The sequence below is a fragment of the Phascolarctos cinereus genome, unplaced genomic scaffold (genome assembly GCF_003287225.1).
Source record: "Phascolarctos cinereus isolate Bilbo 61053 unplaced genomic scaffold, phaCin_HiC Scaffold_726;HRSCAF=1367, whole genome shotgun sequence".
NCBI lineage: Eukaryota > Metazoa > Chordata > Mammalia > Diprotodontia > Phascolarctidae > Phascolarctos > Phascolarctos cinereus.
This window is the reverse complement of record NW_027556098.1, coordinates 340,735,936-340,761,259: the sequence shown is the minus strand read 5'-3', so window position 1 is coordinate 340,761,259 and position 25,324 is coordinate 340,735,936. Positions and strand designations below refer to the sequence as shown.

The following is a 25,324-nucleotide window of genomic DNA, read 5'->3' as shown; positions in this document are numbered from 1 at the left end:
AAATTGAGGACCAGAGAGGTTTATAGCGATCTCATCTAATCCCCTTATTTTATATGTAAAGAAACTAAAACTAATACTCAGAGAAATGAAATGACTCACCCAAAATCATAGTCAGTGATTTTGAGCTAGAATTTGAACTGAGGTCTTTACTCAGACCCAATGTTCTTTCTGCTATAATGGCCTGCCTCAAAGTTACAAAACTAAGGAGCACCATAATGGGGACCTGAACCCAGATCTTCTCTCTTGGAGCTCAGCATTCTTCTATTACACCTTCTTGGGCACATATGTATCCCACCATAAAGGTGCATCATCACTGAAGCAAAAGGGTGGAATCTTCCTCTTCCCTTCCACACCTTCCCTGATGTTGCTCTTATATGCCTCCTTTCCACCTTCAATAAAAATTAAAAACAGCCCCCCCCCCAATCCTACATTTTTGATGTTCCTTTTGGCCTGATTTTACCTATAGGTGACCTTATTTCACCTACACAATTTATGCTGGATAGTTGTTCCTATACTGGAGTTGGCTCTATCTGGCAACACAGAGATGTCTCTGCTGGCTCTGCTCCAGATCATTGTCTCAGTGCTTGTTTTTTTCCTTTGTCAGTGGAAGACTCCGAGCCTATCATCTATTATTGCATAACGTATAAGGAAGTTTGAGATGAAATGACACGTAAACACAAGATTTTTAACGCTAGGATTCTGTGTCCATAACAGTCTTTCATGTAATTTTCAACTATCTCAAGGAGCAGGATAAACACAGAATTAAATATTACTTTTATCTTTCAATTTCCTTAAATCATTTTTAAATTTTCAAAGATATATGTGTGTGTTTTAAGTAATTGCCAAGACTTCTAGTTTATCTTTCCTGTCTTTACCCTGTCACTTATTCCCTGAAAGGGAATCGTGTACCACCTAGGCCATGACCCAGAGATGAACTGCTAAGAACACGTAGAACCTAGTTGTCTAAAGGCAGACCATAATTCTTTCCTTTCTTACCACTGCCCATTTCAAAAGCCATCAGACATGAATGAGATCGTAACTCCCTCAACAACCCAGGCAACTGACTGTGGTCTGGCCATTTATTTAAGTCATAGGAAACAGCAATGAAGTTTTGAGCATTTCCTCAGTGGGTGGGAATTGGAAATTAATCATGCACTTTTAAATTTAAACATTTGATAGTCTCTTGGGAAATTCAAGCATATTTAGATGTAATAATTTCTTAGATTTAGAAAACGCCTAGAAAAATGAAGGTTGGTATGCATGTATAAGATGGTATGCTTAAAAACATAGTAATTCAGGGGTTCAAAGACAGTTTGGGGCAAAATGACACACTTGTGGAGCTTCAAAGTAATGTTGAGTGAGGTCTTTGGGCAGAGCAAAGGAAAGAAAAGAAATGAATGACCCAGTAGTAAATGAGGAAGGAAATCCCAAATGAAACATTCCTGGAATGAAACAGAAAGGGTCAAGTAGTCTCAATAATGGCCAGAGTTCTGAGGCCAGTGGTACTACCACAGTCAGTACACATTTTGCTACTGCTTACTCTAAAAGGCTGTCATAGTGCCCCTCAAATCATTTAGCCATTTGTTCTATGGAAGCAGTTTTCAGTGTGTGATCTTGGGACAAGTGGTAAGCTCTAAGAGTCATCCAATTGATCCAGGTACTGGTCATTTCTAATATTAATATGTCATTATCTACATTTTGTTTCTGGTAGAAGTTACTTATTTGCTGTATTTAATAATATGTACAGTCCCTTTAATGATTCCAACCTTCTTTTTTTATTTTATTTAATTTTTTTAGGCAGTTGGGGTTAAGTGACTTGCCCAGGGTCACACAGCTAGTAAGTGTCAAGTGTTTGGTCTGAGGTCAGATTTGAACTTAGGTCTTCCTGACTTCAGGGCCGGTGCTCTATCCATTGCACCATCTACCTGTCCCGATTCCAACCTTCTTGCTATCACCAAAAAACACCCTTTTAGCCCAAATATCCTCCCAGTGATGCTATGTGGCTGGAAGTCAAGTCAAATAGCATTTATTAAGCACCTACTATATGCCAAGCTCCAAACTCTGGAGATACAAAGAAAAGCAAAAAAACAACAGGAAAAAAAAACAGTCCTTGCTGTCAAGTAGCTCATAGTCTAATGGGGAAGACAACAGGCAAACAACTGTGTACAAACAAGACATATACAGGATAAGATGAAGGCAGTCTTGGAGGGAAGACATTAAGACGAAAGAAGACTGGGAAAGACTTCTTGCAAAAGGTGTGACCAGAAGAAAGCCAAGGAAGCTAGGAGGAGGGAGAACTTTGGAGGCATGAGAGGTAGCCAGAGAAAATACTAGAAATTGGGAGCTGGAGTCTCGTGTGTGAGGAAGAACAAGGAGCTTGGTGTCACTGGATGATATGATATGTGGGGGGCTGTAAGGTTGAAAAAGCCTGGAAAAGTAAGAAAGGGTTAGGGTATGAAGGGCTTTAAAAGCCAAGCAGAAGAATTTATTTTTGATCCTGGAGGTGATACGAAGCACTGGAGTTTACTTAATAGGGAGGTGATATGGTCAGACTTGCACTTTGGGAAGATCCATTTGACAACTGATTCAATGGGGAGCAAACTGAGGAAGAGAGATTGACCTGAAAGCCACTGCAGTAGTCCAGGTGTGAGATGATGGGGGCCTGCAGCAGGGTGGTTGCAATGTCAGAGAAGAAAAGGGGCAGTATATGAGAGAAATCATAAAGGTAGAAATGTCAGGACTTGCTATTCCAACCTTCTCTGCTTTTGTATGTGGTGGTAAGCAACAAGCAGTCTCTGAGCTCTTTTGTCCGCCAGAACGATCCATAATCTAAAAGCACTGGGAAACCACTGTCATTGGGGATTATTTGAAATCTCAGGGTATGCAAGGAACCGGAGAGTTTTGTTTTCTTAAAAAGAGTGAACTTCTTCCTTGTTCATAGATGCACCTGCTGCATTCTCATGTCTCAGTAGGAACAATGGGCCTTGGGATGATAGCTTCTTCAGCAGAGGTGGTGGTTGGATTAGTCCCCAAGAGGCCTTAGCTGTCGCGGGTCTGTCTCCCACACCTGCTGCTGTTGTAACTACCTCAGCTGCCTCCCTCAGGCAATGCTAGAGAACATCAGGGAGGCAGGGGCAGCTTGCAGTTGGGATTGGCACTTCTCTGAAACTGAGGGAGGCACCTGGGACCAGGAGCTCTCCAGAGGTAGCTGAGCTGTAAGAACATGTTGGGATGATAGAGAAAATGAAGAGGAACAAACCCCCCACAGGACTAAACCCCAAAGAATTGAGGATTACTGTTTGTCATAACCATCATACAGTGTAGGTTCTGGTTATTTAGGGCTACTGATTTTCCATGAGATCCTGGCCAGATGGGAGGCTAGGTATGTCATAGTGGGAGTGCAGAGAATTCTGGACTCAAGTGAGAGACACAAAGTTGAATCCTGTTGGTTGATTAGTTATATTTAAAGAGGGGACTTTAAAGAAGAATTAGGTGTGAAAATATGTTTAATAGGAATGTAAATGTAAAGCCTGTATCAGATTGTGTGTGTCTTGGGGAAGGTGTGGGGGAGGAAGGGGGAGAAAAATTTTCAACTCAAAAGCATGTGGAAGTGATTGTTGATAAATCAAAATAAATTAATAAAATTAAAAAAAAAGAAAATAGTTTTGCACCCATGAACCACCTAAAAGGTTGATAAGGATCCCCAGGGGTCTATAGACCACACTTTGAGAAACACTGTACTAAACCCATCCTTAATAAGCTTTTATGTTGGGTAGTGGCCAAAATGGATGTGTTTCATGACACCCAAACCTCTCCAATCACTTACTGCAACAAAGTGGAAAGAAAAGAAAAAGGCAAGAAGAAAAGAGAAAAAACAAGTCAAGAAAAGAGGAGGGAAAGAAAGAATGCTGCTTTTTGGCATCAGTAGTGTTGACCATACATGCCTTTGGTTCTATAGATACATTTGACCGAGGGCAATAAAATGGCTCTTTGATGACCTTAAGCACATCATTAAGAGCGTATTCACCACGTTTTCTGGACTTAAACAGATCTATATTATTTAATCAGCTTCTCACCAGTTATTTTCCTATTCTAGTTGGAGTTCCTACTTATGTTCTTTTCTGAGAATATACAAATAAATAAAAACAAAACAAAGCAAAAGAAATGTATCTAACATGGATATCTACATATTAAGTTGTTAATGGCTTCCTTTTCTTCCAAAAAAAAAATTAGGGAAGAGGATTTTATTTTTATTAAGGATGAGCTATAGGGCCTAAGGTTGTTTTGTTAGAACATGGGGTGCCCCACTGGTCATTTAGCCATATATTCTAGAAAGGCCTTTTTTAGAACTAAAGGCTGAAAAAAAGTCAGAAGTGAAAGCTTCAAATCCTTATCTATTGTGACTGTTCAATAAATGCAGAAAATGACCAATTTCAAATTATTAAGCATTTATTAAATACCTACTTAATAAATCCCAGATTAAATCTCCAGATTAAAATATCTCAGTGTAGGTCTCCAAAACTTTGAACATGGGTTTTTTTTTAGCAGACATTATACTAGAGGTACTAGGGAAACAAGTATAAAAATGAGACAGCCTCTGCCCTCAAGAAGCTTACATTCTGCTAATGGAATATGATTGGTTGGTCCCATGTGACATAAGTAGCTGCATCTGATGAAAGCATTTATACAGAAGCTCTTAACTTAGAGAATAAATTACTTGTCTGACCTTTGAATATCATTTGGTTGTCATTAATTTAATGTCAGAATGTACCAGGATTCAGAGACTTTTAATATCCTAGACTCAGGAGGGACCTTATATGATCTTGTCCAACCCCTTCATTCTATAAATGAGAAATTTCTCTTCCCTTATCTAATTCTAGCCATTTACCAATCTTCCCTTTCTGCCTCTTTTTCTCTGCTGTGTCAGATTGGCCGTGCCTCATCAGGAAAAAAGCTAAACAAAACCACTAGTTAGATTGGCCAGTTAGTCAACAATATTATACAACTTAGTGTGTGCCAAGTGCTATACTGGGCTTTCTGTCCGCTCTTTTCTCTGCACTCTCTACTATTGTCTATTGCTTTTGTTTACTTTGGGTACTGAGTTCAGGATTAGTGGATTTTAAAGAACCTTCTTAAGTTTAAAAGCAATCTTTCCAGGCAGGTTATATCAAGTACCCTAGAGGAGTATAGCATGTTGTCTTTAAATTACTTGAAGACCAGTTTTCAAAGTCTGGGAAATCTTCCCCCAGATGTGCTAATGTTCAACTACTCTGAAATTCACTGGGAAGGATTAGCATCAAAGACAAAGAAAATGCCATCATTGTGACTTCTTTCCATAGAAATATATTCTCCAGAGGCAGTGCAGTATGGTGGAAAGCACCATTTATACTCTTGGCTCCACCACTAACTGAGTTGCCTAAGTTGTCACTTCTCTTCTTCAGTTTCTTCATTTGTAAAATGAGGTGGACTTCAATATATGACTTGTAAAGTCCCTTCCAGATCTAACATACTCTGATTCTAAAGCTTCTTAAAGGGGGCAGCTAGGTGGCATAGTAAAAGGCCAGGCCTGGAGTCAGGAAGACATCTTCCTAAGTTCAAATGTGGCCTCAGATACTTCCTAGCTGTGTGACCTTGGGCAAGTCATTCAACCCTGTTTGCTTCAGTTTCCTCATCTGTAAAATGAACTGGAGAAGGAAATGGCAAACCACTCCAGTATCTTTGCCAAGAAGACCCCAAATGGGGTCACAAAGAGTTGGACATGACTGAAATGAACAGCAACAAGGCTTCTTAAAAGTGAAAATTAGTTTTGTCATCAGGTTCATAAGAGAGGGATTATGGTCCTAGTTGACTGGGTTTTGGTAGTCTTGTGCCATCTTGAGCCTGGCAGAGAATGTGGCCTCACCAAGTAGCGGGATGTATTGATTAAGTTACGGTGATGTAGAGGGATAATGAAATCCACTTATTTAGCTGGGAAACAGAATCTTTTAGGGAAAAGTTACAAGAACTATGGTTATTTTGTTAAGAGAGAAGATTAACAGACAAATGAACGTTTCAAGCTTACAGCATGGTTAGGGGATTGAAGAGCTGCAAGGGGGAGGGGAGAAGGGACAAGAACAAAGAAAGAGTGGGAGCTGGGTGATATCAGGGAAAATGCACTAAAAAAATATCTGGTATTTTAAAAGTGCTTCTGTTGTGTGACATCACTAATGAATTATAGGTGGTAAGTTATATAGAGGTGACTACAGAGGTGAATTATAGTGGTACCTAAAGCCATTGACCTAGAAAAGGAAGCAGCCTCCAAAAATTCCAGGAGGAGGGTGAAGATAGGTAGAGCTACATTTAATTCCTCAAATGAAACCCCAAATTTGTAAGCAATCAGTACAATTTTTGCATAGGATATGCAGCATATTATCAGTAGGCTATGACAACCCACAGAACATATTTCTTCCAGTTACACAATATCTGGTTAACAAAGAAGGCTCTGCTGTGTGTGACACAGCTCTAACTTCAAATCAAAATATTCTGAAACTGATTCAGAACCCAGGAGTGACAGAAGAACATTTCTTACCTGAAATTCCTTTTAAGTTAGCTTTGAATGGATCAAACAGATCCGTGATCCCCAAAGAACTTAAAACATCTTTCATATTGAAGTGGTTTTCGATCCTGAACCTAAAACAAAGTACAACTTTTATTTTAAAATATTTTCTTCTTACATCCCAAAGAGTCTCAAATCAAGCTCCTTACCCAGGTATTCAAGGCTGTCTTCAATCCGGCCCTAGACTACCTTCTTTACATGAATTCATTTCATGTTCTAGCCAGACTCAATTAGTTGTTATTCTCTTGTTCTTTCGTACCTCCACACCTTTGCTCATGCTGTTCGCCTCAAGTGTTACTTTCATCATGAGATCTGGTCAATCCAACTGGATGTCTTCTCCTTCCTTTGAATTCACATAATGTTTTGTACCTTTCTTCCAGCACTGGTCATATTTTGCTTTGTGTTATAATGATTTCTAGATTAATCATATCCCCCTTTGTAGACTTTTAAGTACAGTGTCTTATTTACATTTCCATCTCCCTCTGTACTTAACACACTGTAGATGTTCAATAAATGTTTGCTAAATGAGTAAATGACTGAATACCCAATTTTGTTTGCCTATTCTTATTAGACAAATCTCACCTCTTTGGTCAGCTGTCATTTTTGTCTTTGTATTCCTAATGCTTTTCATATAGTGTTTTTTAACTTAATTTTTTTTCAATTAATAAAATCTATTTTCTCTCTTCCACTACTCCACCACCCACATTGAAAAAACAAAACAAAACTCTTGTGACATATGCAGGGTCTGGCAAAACACTTCACTGGCCGTGGCCAAAAAATGTCTCAATGTATATACCCCAAGAATATCTCCTCTCTGTCAGGAGGAGGGTAGCATGCTTCATTATTGGTCTGAATCATGTTTGGCTTTTTTCCTACTTTTTTTAAATGTCTGATTGTTATCCATTGTCTTAACCTGTCGTTTATCTGTCACATTCTTCATGTTCCACCCCTTGCCCAGATTGACCCCTACACTGTTACAAAGAAAAATGATAACATATACAGTATTCTTTCCCAGTCACCAACCACTTCTCTGCCACGAGGGAGAAGGTATGCTTTGTTTTTGCTTCTCTCACATCTCCAGTGGTTTTTTCCATTACTCAGGGTTCAAATTCCTTTTACTGTTCTATTCATATACAATGTTACAGTAATAGTATATATTGTTCTCTTGGTTCTGCTTGTTTCATTTCAGATCTTGATACAAATCTTCCTGTGTTTCTCTGAATTCTCACAGCCATCATTTCTTTCCCTAGATTCAGAGGTACCCAAATTGTAAAGGGTTCATCTACATTTGCATTTTTTTCCAAAGCTTCAGGGATAAGGCCAGCCTGAAGCATGCAGCTGAGGATGGCTTTGAATAAAACTATCCTCCTTCTTCCCCACTTTAAAGTCAATGTTAAAACTTGGTTGATTTTGTGTGAGAAGTAGACCAGTTTTGCTTTAAAAATTTTTTTTTGATGAGCATGTTTTGTTCCTGCTCTTGTGCTAAAGGGCCTGGCCTCTTAGGAGAATGCTGTTTTGAAGAGTAACTCATTAAGATGAAATAAAGAGACTGCTGATCTAAACCCAAGACACCAGTATGTCCGGTTTCCTTTCCCATCTATCAAGATCACTCTAGAAGTATTAGAAGAGTCTTCCGAACAGCTTTGCTGAAGCTGTACCAAAGTACGGTCAAGCCAGTGGGCTCTTTGAAACTTTACATTTCCCTAGGGCTCCTCCCTCTGCTTAGCTGTTACAGGCTCATTTTCACTGCCAATTTAAAATTCAATTTACTTTTTTAATATTAAATTTTATTGATGTCTTTTGTTTATCACCAAAATTTCCTCTGGTGCCCTCCTCCCTGAGCCATCCCATATAACAATATTTGTAAAGAAACCAAAGAAAAAGAAGAGAAAAAAATCAGCAAAACTGACCAATATATTTTAAAAGTCTGAAAATAGGTGCAATATATCACAACTGTGTGCCTCCCACCTCTGCAAAGGAGTGGGATGGGAGTGTTAGCTCATATCTATTCTTTGGAGACATGCTTATTCTTTGTAATTTTAATGCATCATTCACCTTAGATCACTTTGTGGTTTTTCTTTCCACTTACATTGTTGTAGTCATTGTATATATATTTTTTTCTTGTCTCTGCTTACTTCACTCTGTATCAGATGGTATAAATCCATCCACACTTCTCTGTATTCATCATTTCTTACAGTACAGTAATATTCCATTACATTCACTACCACAGTTTGTTTAGCCATTCACCAAATGATGGCCTTCTGCTTTGTTTCCATTTTTGGTATTCAACTTACTATTGAAGATTCTGGACGTAGGAGGACATTTTCTCTTAGCCTCTGCCATCAAAATCTTTTCTACCAACTGCTCTGATTCCCTCTCGTGGGTAGGGCTAAACTCCTTTATGTTACATTCTAGAACACCTCTTGAGAGATTGACCAAAATGCCGGGGTTGTTGCTTTCATTTTGTGGCACGTATATTTAGTTCTGAGGGGCACACGAAGGCTTTATTTCAGAGGTAGGCTTACCCTTTGTACCAATACTGGCTAACTCCATGTTAGACCTTAAGGCTTAACTCCCTGTGTGTCTGTATGTTTCTGCAGAAGTTCATAGTCTTATTGTTAGCTTCTAAGAGATCACCGCCAAGGCCCCCAAAGATTCTGCTTTCCCCTGAAGGAGATGAGCAAGCAGTCAACAGAGGAGACTAGTAAGTCAGTTAAGAAGCAATTATTAAGCAGCTCTTCCGTTTCCGGCATTCTGCTAAATGCTGGGGACACAAAGAAAGGTAGAAGACAGTCCCCACTCTCATGGTCTAATGGGGGAGGCAACACGCAAACAACTAAGTATAATTAATCTATATACAGGATAAAAGGGAGATAATCCACAGAAGGGAAGTACTGACATTAAGGGGGATTGGGAAAGTTAGCCTTTTAAATTATTTTATATTTATAATTTTTTCATTTGTTTAGCTTCTTTTATTCTTCTACGATTTGGATAGAGAGCTGGCCTTAACACCAGAATGACTTGGATTCAAGTCCTGACACTAGCCTGGGTACAGCCTCAACACATTGTTGGTCTTAGTAAGTGCTCACTGACTAGTTGGTCTTCCTTCCTCAAGTCCCTCTCCACTCCAGTTCGTTCTTCATTCAGCCCTCAGACTGGGCTTCCTGAAGCATATGTTGCCTCCCTACTTAATCAATTCCAGTGGCTCCCTATCCTTCCTCCCCATCTCTGCCTCTTGGCTTCCCACCTGCTGCAAGAAGACCTTCTCTATCCTCCTTAATGCTAGTGCCTTCTCTCTGTTGATTTCTTCCCATTCATCCTGCACATAACTTGTGTGTACGTAGGTGTTTGCCTATTATCTCTCCCATTAGACTGTGAGCTCCTTGACAGCAGGGACTGGCTTTTGCCTTTCTTTGTATTCCCAGTGCTGAGAAGTGTCTAGCACACAGTAGGTGCTTAATAAATATTTATTGACTGACTTTTTTTTTTCTTCACTCACATTGGCCTCTGGTAAGAATGGAGGCATATAATGAGTTGCTTTCAGGTTGTCTTTGTATGACATAGTGGAAAGAGAATGGACTTCTGGGAGTCAGGAGACCTGGGCTCTACTCCTTGCTCTTCTGTTAACTCATTGTTTGCTACTGAGCATATTGATTTAATTCCTCAAGCATTATTTAAGTACTGGCCACTGTGCTAGACTGTAGAGATGCAGAAAATAAAAGTGAAAATAGTCTCTGCACTCAAGGTCAAGGAACCTATACTCTATTGGCGAGTCAAGTAAGTTCCTTGACCCATAATTTCCCCTTCTGCAATATGAGACTGTACAATCTTAGGTCTCTTCTAGCTCTACAAGTCTCTAGGTTTCTGAGCTTAACCTTCCTCTTGCTGATAGTTATATGCCATAATCTATTTATATGCATCAAATTGAAAGTACTAACTAGACAAAATTTTAAAAATCAGGTTTTTGTGTATGTGTACCAAGGTCTATGTGTCGAATTATATGAACACATAGCAGTATTGCTATCTTTTATTTTGAAATCACCTCCATTTCCTAATCTCCCCTTCCTCACCCAGAGAGCCATCCCTTAAAACAAAGACTTAAAATAAAAGGAAAATGAAACAGTTCAGCAAAACTAAGCAACCTATTATCCAGGTCTGATATTATATGCAGCATCCTACCCTTATAGCTCCCCACCTCTGCAAAGAGGGGAGGGAGGCAAATTCTTACTTCTTTTCATTAGGCCAAACTTGGTCATTATAATTTTGGTTGCTCCCTTTAAAAACAGCAACAAGAAAAACACAACCATTCTAGACTTAACCTTTGGGGCTACTTTTTTTCTATAACTGAAGGTAATACGAAGGTGAAGGTGATCAATGAAAACATCAAGAGAAAGAAATGAAGGCTCTCCTTCTCTGCTGCCACAATGGCTCTAATAGGTTACTCCCCTGGGAGAAGCTTATATGGTGTCCTGGGGAGTTAGAAATGAGTGACTAGGCTTTAGAAAGCATCAAATTTCCCACAGGGTCCAGATGGACAGGGTCTGTTATGGATTCCCCACTTCCCCCTTTTTCAGATCAAAACCACTTACCTGGGTAGGAAAACATCCATCTTTATTCTCTTCAGGCTGTTCATCCAGATGTGAATGGCACTGGCTGTGAGGTATGGCTCGAGAAGGGCCAGAGGGGTTGCTTTGTGCCGAGGGAGTACCAGGAATAGGCTCACTGAGCTTCCTCGATAAGGCAGTTCAAGTACCCCAACTTGTTGCTCATCTATGACCTGGAACTGACCTGGCAGATTCATTGGATCAGGGGTTACTGTCCATTCCAGACATTTGAGTTAATTTCTTCCAAACATCAAAGTGCTTTTTCTAAAGTACAGGTCTGGGGCAGCTAGGTGGCGCAGTGGAAAGAGCACCAGCCCTGAAGTCAGGAGGACCTGAGTTCAAATCCGGTCCTCAGACACATAACACTCACTAGCTGTGTGACTCTGGGCAAGTCACTTAACCCCAATTGCCCTCACAACAAAATAAAAATAAAAATAAAGTACAGGTCTGACCATGCCATTCTCCTACTCTATAAACTCCAGTGGCTCACTATTACCACTAGGATTAAATATAAACTCCACTGTCTGAAATTTAAAGCTTTTTGCAATATAACCCTAATCTATTTTTCTCACCGTATTACACACTATTCTCCTTCATGCACACAGTAGTCCAACCAAACTAGCCTTCATATTGTCCTCATATGAGATACTTTATGATCTGCCTCCATATCTGACATGTAGGTAAGAGGGCTGTAGTTGGAGTCAAGAAGACCCAAGTTCAAATGTTGCCTCGGGTATTTTCTAGCTACTTAACCTCTGGCAAATCACTTACCTGATCTCAGCCTCAGTTTCCTCATCTGTAAAACAGGGATAAAAATAGCACCTATCTCTCAGAGTTGTTGTGCCTTCCCTATGTTAACTTGTTCCCATTTTCCTGTATAAAGCTTGCTTTGTATATATTTGTTTGCATGTTGCCTCCTCCATTAGATTGTAAGCTTCTTGAGGGCAGGGACTATCTTTTGCCTCTTTTTGCATCCCTGGTGCTTAGCACAGTGCCTTAGCATATGTAAGGCACTTTGCAAATCTTAAAGTGTTATCAACTACAATACATTAATTATAATAAATGAAATTATAATTGTTATTAATAATAACTGCTATTTTATACCTCCTTTCCTCCATATTTTAGAATCTTTAGTTTCTTTCAAAGCTCAATTCAAGTATAGTACCATTGTGCTTTCCCCCAAAGAATTACCATCTATTTTTTATCCACATACACAAAATACTGCACTTATTGTTTATGCCAGCTAGACTGTAAGCTCCTTGAGGGCATGGATTATTTAACTTTCGATTCCCTACACATAGCACAATGCCTAACACATAGTATGTGCTCTAAAACTGTTTATTGTTTGATTGATTGATTTGCAAACAGTTCTCTCCTCTTGTTACAGACATTAATTGCTGATGCATCGAGGAACAATGTGAGTGGGCTGTTTGTCCTTAGGAAAAGGTTTCTTCTTAGGATTAGAATGGACAGCAGATGTTCCAGCATTTCAGTGATTTACTAGGGAGAATGTGCCTCCCCAGGCATCTCCCTTATTCTCTGGCAAAAGACCGAATGTGACTGATGAATCATTGCCAGCTATGCCAATTAGAGAGTGTTAGAATTCCAAAGCAGTCACTAGGATTTCAATCTAGGAATGTTCTGGGGGAAGATTTACAATCAGCAGAATCACCCAAGTTCTCAGCCCTCTTACTCTCCATCATGGCAAGTGGTTTATCAGTGAAATTGATACTTTTAAAAGTAAAAAAAAAAAAGTGAAGAGAAGTTATAGAAGTCTATGGGGGTTGACTTGGTCCAATGGTTCTGGGCATCCTATTAAATATCTCCTTACTTTTTAAAGTGCAATGGGAAATGTCAAACCTGAAAGTGTGAGACCTCACCCTCTGTTCTGCTTTACAAGTCTGCCCTTTGGAGGAATGTGCATAAAGGCCTTTCTCAGGAGGCATTAAATAGCAACATTCTGAACTTTGAGGATGTCTCACAGACTGGATAGCAGCGTGTGAAGCAACAGAAAAAGACAATAATAGACTTTATCCGTGGATAGTTCAGAGCAGTGATCTGGCTGCTCTCTCATGTACTTAGCATGCGTCACCCACTGCAATGTAACTGTGACCATAAGCGTCACTGTCTGTGTTAGCGTCTTATACTTCTGTGAGACTGGTAGCTCCATGAGGGCAAAGACTTTGTTGCTTTCTCAGAACCTGGCCCAGGGTTACAAACACTGTGAGTGCTTAATACATTTTTGTGACTATCATGACAAAAAAGTGGTGTGACCCATCGCTAGTATTATAAAATTGTTAAATTAGGATAATACCCAGATGTTAGGTTTGTCTTTCATTCAGTTATGTCAGATGGAGCTTGACAGGGTTGTTCACAACTCGTTGTCAATATTTTGATAAGAACATGCTTTCTATCCCTCTGGGCTTCTTAAGATATGGTATGCCATGGGGCAGAACAATGTCCCTGTGTCTTCTTTGTTTAGCATGCCAGTCTTCAGCTGGTAATTTCTGGATCGGCAGAACAAAGAGGATCCTTGCGCCAGTGGCCCTGCTACTGTGCTGGTAAGCAACCCAAATGAGTCTGACCCACCTCTAGGCAGCATAATTTTTGCTGCTGCTTGTCAAGAAACAGACTGAGTTCCCTCAACTGAATCATTTTTAAACTGTGGTCATGAAAACTCATGTTATGGTGCTGACACATTACTTTTTTGATGTGAGATTTGTCAGCAAAGAAAATTTTGCAGTTATCAAGTAAGATTGCCTATAGTCTAATGTAACGGAAGGAAAATTCATTAAAAAAGTGTTTGGTTTGATTGACAAGAGATTTACTTTTTTCTTTTTTGTGTTTAGAACTTTTCCATATGTAGTAGTAATTTGATTTAACTCGCTAGCTAAAATGAAGGGCTGATTTAAATTCTTCATGCTGGATTAAAATCATTTGCTTGGGAGTCAAGAAATCTAGGTTCTATTCCTAGATCTGATGCTAAGGTGCAGTGTGACCTTGGGCAAATCACTGAATCTGTTTGGGGCATAGTTGTCTCATCTGTAAACTCAGGGGACAAAAGACTGAATGATCTCTATTCAGTTTTATTCATCAAACACTTATGATGCACCTAATATGTGCCAGGCACTGAGTTAGGGGCCAAATATACAAAAAACGAAACTAAAGAATTCTTCTCCTCAAGGAGCTAACATTATAGTGGTAGGATACAATATGTATAAGCAATAATGTAACATAACTGAGGAGGGAGAGAGAGGGAGGGCAGCAGGAAGGGAGAGAGAGAGAGAAGAGAGAGAGAGAGAGAGAGAGAGAGAGAGAGAGAGAGAGAGAGAGAGAGAGAGAGAGAGAGAGAGAGAGAGAGAGAGAGAAGACAGAGAGAGAGAGAAAAGAGAAAGACAGACAGAGACAGAGATAGACAGAGGAGAGTGAGATACTAACTAGAAGGAACCAGGGAAGACTTCATGGGGCGTGGGAGAAACATGGCTTTAGAGTGCATCTTGAAGAAAAATAAGGATCCTTAGAGGTAGAAATAAGGAAGGATTCCAAGCATGGGGGACATCTTGTGGAAGTACATGAAGGTGAAATATGGAACATTGACTTTGGGGAATAACCATGGTCCAGTTTGGCTGGAATATGAAGGGGACTGTTGTGAAATAAGGCTTTATAGTCAGACTGGAGCTGGACAGTAAATGGCCTTAAATAGCTGGAAGAGTTTGTATTTTATCTGAGAAATAATAGAGAGTGACTGAAGATTTTTGAGTATAGTCAGATCTGTATTTTAGGGTGATTATTTTGGCAGCTGTGTGGAAGGTGGATTGAAGAAGGGAAAGTGGAAGCAGGATGACCTATTAGGAAGATGCTATAATAGATAAGTGTAGAAATGAGAGTGTGCAAGCCAGAGTGATGGCTGTATTAGGACAAAGTAGGAGGCAACTGCAAAAGAAGTTCTAGAGGTAGAATTGACAAGACTCGGCCACTGATTGGAGATAGAAAGAGGTAATATGGGAAGGGGAAGAGGCTATGAACCTAAAAAATCACTTAGAGGATGGGAGTTATTTCAACAGAAGTTGGAAGTCTGGAGAAATAATTTGGAGGAAAAAGATGATCATTTCTATTATGGACATGTTGCGTTTGAGATACCTGAGAGACATACGGGGGAGACGTCCAATGGACAGTTGATACCATAGTGCCTTAATGAAAAAGCTTAGGACAGCCTTTGTTGAGGAGTAGGGAAGGAAGGAAAATACAGAAGTCAATCTAGGAAGAACATAAGCGTTTCCAAAGGCCTAATTATGAGAAGAACATAATTTTTCCGGGGACCTAAATAACAGTTCCTTTCCAATTCTGTGATTCTATTATTGTGTTATAAGAAATGATGACAGGGTCAATTTCTGAAAAACCTGGGAGGACTTGTATGAACTGATGCCGAGTGAAGTGAGCAGAACCAGGAGAACAATTTCTATAATAACAACAATATTGTAAAAACAAATAACTTTGAAAGACTTAAGGATTCTGATCAACGCAACGACCTATTACAATTCCAGAGGACTCAAGAGGAAGAATGCTACCCACCTCTTGACAAAAAGGTAATCGACTCAGTAATAGTAATAGTAATAGAGTCAGCGTTCAGAGTAAGACAAATGTTTTCAATATGACTAATTTGGGAATTCGTTTTACTTGTCCACCCACATTTATTAACAAAAGTTTTGCTTTTGTTTTTTCCAATGAGATTGGGTAGTAAGTGGGAGGGAAAATGAATTTTTCTTCCATTGAAAAAATAAAATGAAATTTTATTATTACCATTACTAATAATAGAAACTAACATTTACATAGTGCCTATCATGTTCCAGGCACTGCACCAACCGTTTTGTAATTATTATCTCATTTGATCCTCACAACAACCCAGAGAGGTAAGTGTTATTATTATGCCCATTTTACAGATGAGGAAACTGAGGCAAATAGAGGTTAAATGACTTGCTCTAGGTCACATAGCTATTAAGCATCTGAGGCTGGATTTGAACTTGGGTCTTCCTTATTCCAGGCTTGGTGCTCTATCCATTGTGCCACCTAGCCGTCCTTCTGTGGAAAATACTCACCGTAGTTGACATCAGCAGTCTGGTACATCATGGGCACTCTGAGTATGAGGCCTTCTGTGCTAGTAAAAGACAACACCTGGGTGTCTGTGAAGGAGAATCTCTTTTGCCAAATGCTTTGGAAGGACATGGTGCTCACCAGAGCCATCTGAGCAAGTGCTGAATGAATCCTTTCCAAGGAGACATTTCCGTTTTTTTCATCTGCGCAGAGGGAGAACCAGAAGGAGGGCAGGCAATAGAAATGAAAGCAAACAGACCTAATTTGTCCAGTGAACTCTTGCATATGGTTTGGACTTGGGGGAAATTCCATAGGAGATCAGGGCAGTAAGATCTGTAACCTCATAAGAACCAGGGAAGCTAACAAACCAGTATGCACTCATAATTAAGTATAATTACATATATAAAATTAATTATATATAATATTTATTAATTATATATAAAATTAATTATATAATATTTATTAATTATATATAATATTAATTAATATATTATGATTAAGTACTAACTAGTGAGAGACAGTGTGGTATAATGAATAGAGAACTGACCTTAGAGTCTAGCAAGACTTGAATTAGTGCCTCTGACACATACTGGCTGTATGTTACCACTTTTTCCTAGTCTAGGCAATTTTCTAAGGTTATAAGTCAAAGAGAAGGTCTTGACATGCATTGGCAGAAGGATTTTCTTTATCCCACAGCTCCCTACACCAGTGAAATCAGCTCTAGTCCCTATTCTTATCCTAATAACTAATTTTTCCTCTTTATATTCCTTTTAAAGAGTCTTAGGGAAATTAGATTTTTAAAAATTAAATTAAATTTTATTTTTAGTAGTGTTTTTTCTAGGGTTAGTTCTACATACAGGTGCAACTAATAGATGGTCTTAGATGGTCTTGTTTGCAGGATGCTGCCAAGTTCAGTTGGCCAACAAAAGTGTCTCCAGCCCTCCTACCAGGCCTGAAATTCCTTGAGAGTCATTTCCATGGATTGAAAAAAAAAAAAAAGGGGGGATATTGTCTCTAAAAGGCCACTATTAAATGTTATCTAGGAGTGTTCTGGGTAGGGTATCAGTTTTTGCTTCTAACTGGTTTTTATTAACACTTTAACTTAGAACTTGACCTGGAGTCCACAGACTGGGAATAAAATTCTACCTTTATTTTCACTAACTTCTAGCTGGAATTTAGCATTTCCTTCAGATATTTAAAGTATGATTCTAAGAAGGGGTCCACAGACTTCACTAGACTGCCAGAGATGTCCTGGACAGAAAAAAAGTTAAGAAGCCCTAGCTTAAATGATCTGACTCTTACATGTCTGAAATCTTAAGATTGGCAAAAGGCTTTATGTACATTATTGCAAACAACCCTTCCAACAGTCACTGACTGTGTGTCACTAGTATCATTATCTTTATCTTCAGCTGACAAAACTGGGGCTCAGAGAGGTCACATGACTTCCCCAGAGTCACACAAGCAGTAGGTATCAGAAGTGGGCACAGATGTCTCCTGCCTCCAAGTCCGGTACTCTTTTCCCAACAATACGCGATCTCTTTGTTGTCTCTTTGCTCTGATAAATTGCTTGCCGACTCCCCAGATTAAGAAACCTCACCTAAATTATCTTGTCTCTTGCCTCCTGCCTGCTTGGACTTACTATTCTGATGATCTTTGGCTCTGAGGAACATGGGCTTTGGCTTCCTCCCCAGCCCTTCCCATCCTTCCTAAAGTGAGTTCTTCCTCAAACCCTCTTAACATTGCTTAATTAACACCCCTTAACCCTAGGGGTCAGCAACCCAATGCCTAAGTGAATAAGGCAGATCAATCTGAATGGGAGGAAGGAGTCACCAAACAAAGAGGCTGAATCCTGGTTTTAGGGGTCTGAAAGGTCGGGAAGATGATAAGGATTGGTTCTGAAGAATGACTTCTTGTAGGCACATTACCTTACCTAATGACCTATGGTTGGTTCCATTCCTACCTACGAAACAGACCCATGACTAAAGATCACTAAATCAAAATGGCAGACCTTGGCTACAGCATTAGGTAACAAGATACCAAAGAGAGAAGCCAGAGGACTAATCAGTGCTGTTTCTTAGTTAGGTGTTAACACATACGCGGGCACTAAATTATACCTTGCCCTTTGAGAGGCTCTATTAACAGCTGTCTGTTATTAACTTTAGTTGGTTGAGTTTTTGTTTTTGTTTGTTTTGTTTTACCTGCAACAAACCCAGAGACCCATCTGTTGATCTGAGCTGTCGTCCTGTTAGGCTCACTGAAGTTGGTGGTCACCAGGCTGCTGTTGGCCCACAGGGAGATGTGCTCAGTGAAACGAGAGGAGAGCTGTGTTCCGGTTTGTACAAAAAAGGCACATGCCAGTTGAATCATGGTCCCTGGGCCAGAAGTAGTAGCTGCTGCTTGAGCAATTCTCAGGAAATCATGCACCCTTCTGTCTGTTAGAGGAAGGAGAGGGAGGGGAAAAATCATACATAAATGAAGTAGCTGACCAGCAGAAAAGGATTTAGGTTATAACTTGTGCAAACACCTTGAACAGGGAGGAAGCATTATTTTAGAGCAAGCCCAATGTTGCAGTAGGACTCAACATTCTCCATGTTTGTTTCCTGGGTTGATCTGAAGAAAAGTCATCAAAACTTTTTTTTTTTGCTGTTGTTTAATCTAGACTTATTATTTCATTTCTGTAGGAACACCAAGTATGGAAATTTGCTCTGTAAGGTGCCTCTAATTTATAGTCTTCCATAGATGCCTATGGCATGGAGACATTAAGTAATTTGCTTATGAGCATAGACCATAGGGCACTCAAAGCAGGTTTGAACCCAGGTGTTACTGATCCAAAGACCTCTATCTACTCTGCTACCCTGTTTCATTAATGAGATTATTTTTCAAAGTTTTACCCAGACCAGGCAGAAAATCAGCATAAACCCAGAAATTCAGAATTAAGAAAAGAACTCAAGCTGTGGTCAAGTCAGATGGAAAGTGCCATCTACATAACCAGGTCCTCCTTAAGATCACACGCATTCTGTATCTCAAAAGTATACTAGTGGCAAGTGTGAACAAGGCTGGGGAAAATTTCAGGGTAGGTTAGTAGTGACTTTTTTCTAAATTTGAGATGTTCTGAAGATTATTCTAAATGATATAAATAATCATGATGGACAGGTGGCTGGGATGCTGATGTAGTCTATCTTTATGTATTCCATTGGATTATGAACTTGTTCAGATTATTTCATGGTATAAATCCACCTGGCATTTGGATGCCTCAAGTTTTCCAGTGAAAATCTCCAGTTGTAGAAGTCCAGAAAAAAAGAGAGCCTTTATTTCTAACTAGAGATAGTTCATGTTATTAATATCAATAATAGTTTGGGAAAATGCTGAGAAAATAAGGATTTTTTTAAAAAAGTCAATAGTTTCTATTTTCTTGCATCTTTAAATCTCAGTTTCTGGTTATTAGTATTTATACAGGGTGGGATTTTAAGCTTTAGTAGTTTAAAACGGCAATGATTTTTGGAACACCTTTTGTAGAAGATTGCATCTTTATTTCCCAAATCAATATTGCACTCTTCTCACCATGTTTATTCAGTAGACATGATCAGCTTAATTTTCTCCTAAGCACCCTGTGGAGAGATTGTAAATACCTTGCCAGTACATCACAGCCAAGCTAGGCCTCCAGGTTTGTAGTCAACTTCAAAATCTCGGTTTCCTCTTTTATAAAATGAGGGTGTGGGACTCAGTGGTCTCTAAGGTCTTTTGCAACTCTAAATTTCTCATTCTTATGTCACCTAATTATTTACCAGACAGGCAACAATTGTTGAGCCTGAAACTGATGCACAAATTAGTTCAAAACAAATTTCGGGCAGGAAACTTTCTTCTGAGAGATAGTATTTGTAAAATGCTTAGTACAGTATCTGACACAGAGCCAGCACTTTACACATGCTTATTCTGTTTCCTTTCCTTCTATGCTTGTCTTTCAATCAAGAAACTCCCTAAGCATCCTTGTTTATTTTCATCAATTAATTCTTTCCCAGATTCTTTGATGGGAGTATAGACATGAGCTGATTGTGCATAGCTAGACTTTTCTCTGTTACTCCTAGGAGATTGAGATGGATGTATGATAAAGGAAGGGTGATAGAGAAGATTTCCTCTCTGTGTTCAGGAAAATGCAAAGCCTGCACTTGAAAGGGTGGCTGGAATCCAAAATCTTACAGTGCTTTGAGGTCCTTCTTAGCAGCCTATGGAAGATGTCCATATAATAGGTGAAACCATGACAGTACACTACTATCCTAATTGTTTGGGAAGCAATGGGAGGAGACAGTTATGTTAATGTTATTTGCCAGGTTCTTGGTTGAGCTTAAAAAGGCAAATCAGTCAATGGCTGATTTGAGGGTAAATATACCTCTGCCCAGAAGATGAGTGACATGGCAGCTGGATTAATGATCCGAAGGCTTGGCCAGAGTAGCAATTTTAGAAAATCACCGTTTACCAAATTATTCTTAATAAGGACAAATGAAGGGTTCCGAGTAGGGAAAAATAAAAAGAGTCTCTGGAACTTGTGACTTTGGGAAATTGAGACTTCTATGAGATCAGAAAAAGATGTAATTTACTTCCCTCATCCAAATTCAGAGGTCCCCTGAAATCTTTCCATGGACCCCTTGTGGGGGATCTGCTGACCTCTGGTTTAGAACCCATGTATTAACTATACTACTCTGGGATGCTGCTGTGTGCCCAAGGAGTCATTCTGTGTTTACATGGGGAACCCTCAAGAGATCTGGTTCCCATGCAGACAGGAAGCCAAGAACAAAATAGTGTAGAAGGACTGCAATTTGTGTCAGGATAGATCTTTTTTGTTAATAATGAGAATGATAACAGCTGGAATTATATAGCACTTCTTTTTTTTTTTTGGTGAGGCAATCAGGGGTAAGTGACTTGCCAAAGGAAGGTCACACAGCTAGTTAAGTGTCAAGTATCTGAGACTGGATTTGAACTCCAGGACTGGTGCTCTACCCTCTGCACTATCTTGCTGCCCCTCGTGCTAAGTCTTACAAAGCACTTCACACCTATTATCTCATTTGATCCTCACAACAGCCCTGTGAGGTAAGTGCTATTGTTATCCCCATTTTCCAGATGGGGAAAGTAAGGTTCAATTAAGAGAGGTTAAGTGATTTGCCCAGGAACTATCTACTGCACCACCTAATTGCCCTAATTAAACGATAAGATTGGCCTAAGACTCTGGCCCAAAACTAGTTGCCACTTTTTTTTAACTTTTTAGGCAATTGGGGTTAAGTGACTTGCTAGTAAGTGTCAAGTGTCTGACGCCAGATTTGAACTCAGGTCCTCCTGACGTCAGGGCCAGTGCTCTATCCACTGAGCTACCTAGCTGCCACTTTATACATGTGTTCTTTTGGTCCTTATTGACTTTTTCAACAAGCAGTGGATTAGAATAAAAGCTAAAGGAGCTTAGCATTAAGAAAGCGTAAACATCGTCCTACATTAAGTGGCTGTTGGGACTGTTCTGGGGAAAAACAAAGTTCTGGGAGCTCTGTCCTCTTTGAGAATCATCCCTTGAGGGTCTTATAGTGCTGAAACGTGAACTCAGAGGCCTAGTGCCTTCTGCCCACTGCCAAAGTGAAGAGCCAAGGGGAAACAATCTCCTTTCCAGCAGGGGATAAGGAAGAAAAGGTAATGGAGGAAATTATGTAAATAATATAGTAAGGCCTCAAGCAGCACTTGCCATGAACTGTATACCCCAGGGCCCTTTCAAGTTGCAAACAGGTGTTTCCTTGGGCTCCAAACTGTAGTATCTCCAGAGGGACAGACACGCTGGCTGGTGAGATGACCAAGTTTGTCCCATTTCCATTTCCTGTCAAGCTCTGGTAGAGGCGGACAGCAAATTCAGTCTTTAACGCCTTCAGTTCCTTTTGGAGGCCACCATTTCCTCGCTGGAGGCAGCCAGAGTGAAGAAGGAAGAAGATGAAGGTAAGAGGCAGCATGGAGGCTGGGGCTGCTGACTCTGTTCCCTCAGAGAAGGCCGACTGCAATGGAGAAGAAAGAGTCTTTGGAGCGTGATGATGGGAACATGGGTATGAAGAGGGTTGTGTTGGACAACAAAACGTGTGTGCAGGAATAAATGGGAAGAGTGCCTCTCAAGATCCTACTGGATGGGCATCCTTTCACCATCCCAAACCTCTGCCATGATCTGCCATGAGATCCCCAAAAAGTAAGACCTTATACTTGGGTGTATTTATTATCCCCAAGACAACTCCTGGGTTTTTCCATCATCTCTAATGTGCTAAGTTCTTCAAAATCATATATGCTGATGTCTGGTAAATATTAATTAGTCCATAGTCACATATATGCACAAATTTATGTGTGTGTATGGTGCTGTTTTTAAATCCCTATTCATCAGACAAAAAAGAAATGTTTCTAGTTAATTATAAATTAAACTGTGCCATTTTCAACCACATGGGTAAATATTGGTTGAACTGGAGGAGGGAGGCACTTATGATATATACATAGACACAGACACACACAGAACACAGACACACACACACACACACACACACACACAGTACTCAGAATAAAGAATCTGACCAAGAAATAGAAAATAAAAATGAGTAATTTTTTTCCTTTTTTTTTTTTTGAAACACCAAGAATTTGAAGGCCAAATAAATCACCCTGTCTTTTACTATGGTATAAAGGGTGATAATAGTTACTTATTTTATCAAGCTATCCTACAGTTTTCAGGGTACTTTCATATAAATTATACCACTTAATCCTCACAGTAATCTCATTTTGTCAGTAAGTAATCAGGATAGAATTTATTCACATTTAAGAGATGAAGAAACTGAGGCCTAGAGAAGTTATGACTCACCATAAGTGGCTGAGCAAAAACCAAGAAACCAGTTCTCCTGACTCTAAGTCCACTTCCACTCTCTCTACATTACATTGCCTCTTTGTGGGTTTCAGTGAGACCACACTAGGCATATGTGTGGCAGCTAGATGGCCCAGTGGATAGGGCACTGGGCCTGGCATCAGGAAGACCTAAATACATCCTCAAATACTTATAAACCGTGGGACCCTGGGCAAGTCATGTAATGTCTGTGTGACTCAGTTTCCTCATCTGTAAAATGAGGATAACAATAGTACCTCACTCTCAACGTTGTGAGGATGAAAAGTGCCTTGCAAACCTTAAAATGTTATATAAATTCTAGCTATTATTATAATTATATGTAAAATAGGCACAAGAATGCTGTGAACAAATGTGAAGCAAAAAAATAAGTATTAAATGAAGGATTCATGTGAGAAGTTGTGTGGGAAGGAGAGGGGAAGGGGAGGTTTCCTCACCTGTAAAATGAACTGGAGAAGGAAATGGCAAACCACTCCAGGATCTTTGCCAAGAAAACCCCAAATGAAGGCACGAAGAGTCAGACACAAATGAAAAATGACTCAACAACAACAAAATGGTAAAAAGTTAAGTGACTTTTCCAAAGTCATAGAGTTAGTAAACAGAGAAGGCAAAACTGAAACCTACATCTTCTGATCCCAAGTCCCAGACTCTTTTCACTATCACAAAGGGCTTTTCTACAATGCAATGAAAAGCAGACAAACCAAGTGGATTTCCCCAAACTGTATAAATAGCCACGAGCAGATTCCCCCTTGTTGTTTCTTTGTTCTCAGTTGATGTAAAAGGGGTGCAGGTAAATGATATGTTCCAAGGAGTCTTCATATGTACGGCCACTTGGCACTGTGGCATCTGCTGTTTGTGCCCAGAACTTAGGATGCTAAGCAACTTCCCTTTCCTGGAAGTCCAACCCAAATACCACGTAGAGCACCTGATTCTGGGATGGTATTAGACCTTCCTGTGTGTATCTGAGGAATTAACAAACCAGTGGCCCTTTGAGCTCAGGGTCTCTCTCAGGAACTCCCTAAGCCAGAACGTTATATGACCTCGTACATTATCCTGCATTCATTCTTCAGAATTAGGGTTTTGTTGGCTTGCCCTCCTCCCCTTCTTTCTGTAAGCCCATCCTGAGTCTCCGTTCCCTTTCTTTGAAGGGTTAGCACCTTCATGCCCCTTGCCTTTACTCACCTATTGCTGAGTCGCAGCTGCCCTGCTCCTGTGGGTCTCCAGTGTTGCTTCCTTTTTAAAAGTGGAGCAGGGTCTGCTCCGAGTCACAAGATTGCCTAGGAAGGGAGTGTCAGTGACTGCAGTCTCTGCTGGTGATGTCGGTGCCACTCTGCCCAAATTCCTGGAGGCTGGAAGTTCTGCGGAGAACTGAGCAGAGGGACATGGCTTTGGCCGGGAAAGCCAAGAGCAGGAACCAAAAGGTACATCCGGGGATGGAGCCGACAACTCCTGTTCAAGCCCTGCTCAAGCCTTCTTAGACTTGTGACCCAATTGTACCCAGTAAGGAACCCCTATCTCTCTCTGGTTGTTTTTTTTTCCCATGAATTCCACTGATTCCTGTCACCAAGGTTTCTGGGTACCAGGCACCTAATGATTCCCCTCCCCTCCCCCCATCCCCAGGCTAGGGAAGATAATGTATCATTCAACTGTGTGACATGAAAGTGAGGAGAAATTAAAGTCTCTTGTTTGCTTAGGCTTAAACTTTTACTCCTTTACCTAGTTCAAGTAAAATAGAAAATACATCCGAGGAACCAAAGATATGTACTAATTTGCTTGCTGCTTTTTTTTTTTTTAAAGGCACGTACTTTATACTTTCTAACTGGTGTAAGTCTTGGGATTACCAACACAGTGGGGTGTCAGATTTGGAGTTAGAGGGCCTGGGTTCAAGTCCTGACTCTGTCACTGCCTGCGTGATGATGTTATGGAAGTCACAGAACCTCTCTTTGCCTGGGCTTCATCATCCATAAAATAAGTGGGACAGTCTAGATCAGGGGTGGGGAACCTGTGGCCACGTGCGGCCCTCTAGGTCCTCAGGTGCGGCCCTTGGCCTCGAGGCCAGGTTCCCCACCTCTGATCTAGATACTCTGAGGTTCCTTCTAATTCTAAACCTAGTATCCTATGAGTAACATTTCTATA

The 25,324-nt window shown here is 40.1% G+C and overlaps 1 protein-coding gene across 1 annotated transcript in view; it reads right to left on the bottom strand.

Annotated features, from left to right (window-relative positions):
- The window catches only part of SERPINE3 (serpin family E member 3), a 40,341-nt gene extending 18,032 nt beyond the window's left edge, over window positions 1-22,309 (bottom strand). The window contains exons 1-5 of the mRNA XM_020969977.2: window positions 22,013-22,309; window positions 18,489-18,722; window positions 16,296-16,493; window positions 11,185-11,383; window positions 6,569-6,669 (exon numbers count right to left, since the gene is read on the bottom strand). Coding sequence (XP_020825636.2) covers window positions 6,569-6,669; window positions 11,185-11,383; window positions 16,296-16,493; window positions 18,489-18,722; window positions 22,013-22,271 — 991 coding nt within the window. The 5' untranslated portion in view covers window positions 22,272-22,309. The remainder of the gene's footprint in view (window positions 1-6,568; window positions 6,670-11,184; window positions 11,384-16,295; window positions 16,494-18,488; window positions 18,723-22,012) is intronic.
- Between the last annotated feature and the right edge of the window lie 3,015 nt (window positions 22,310-25,324).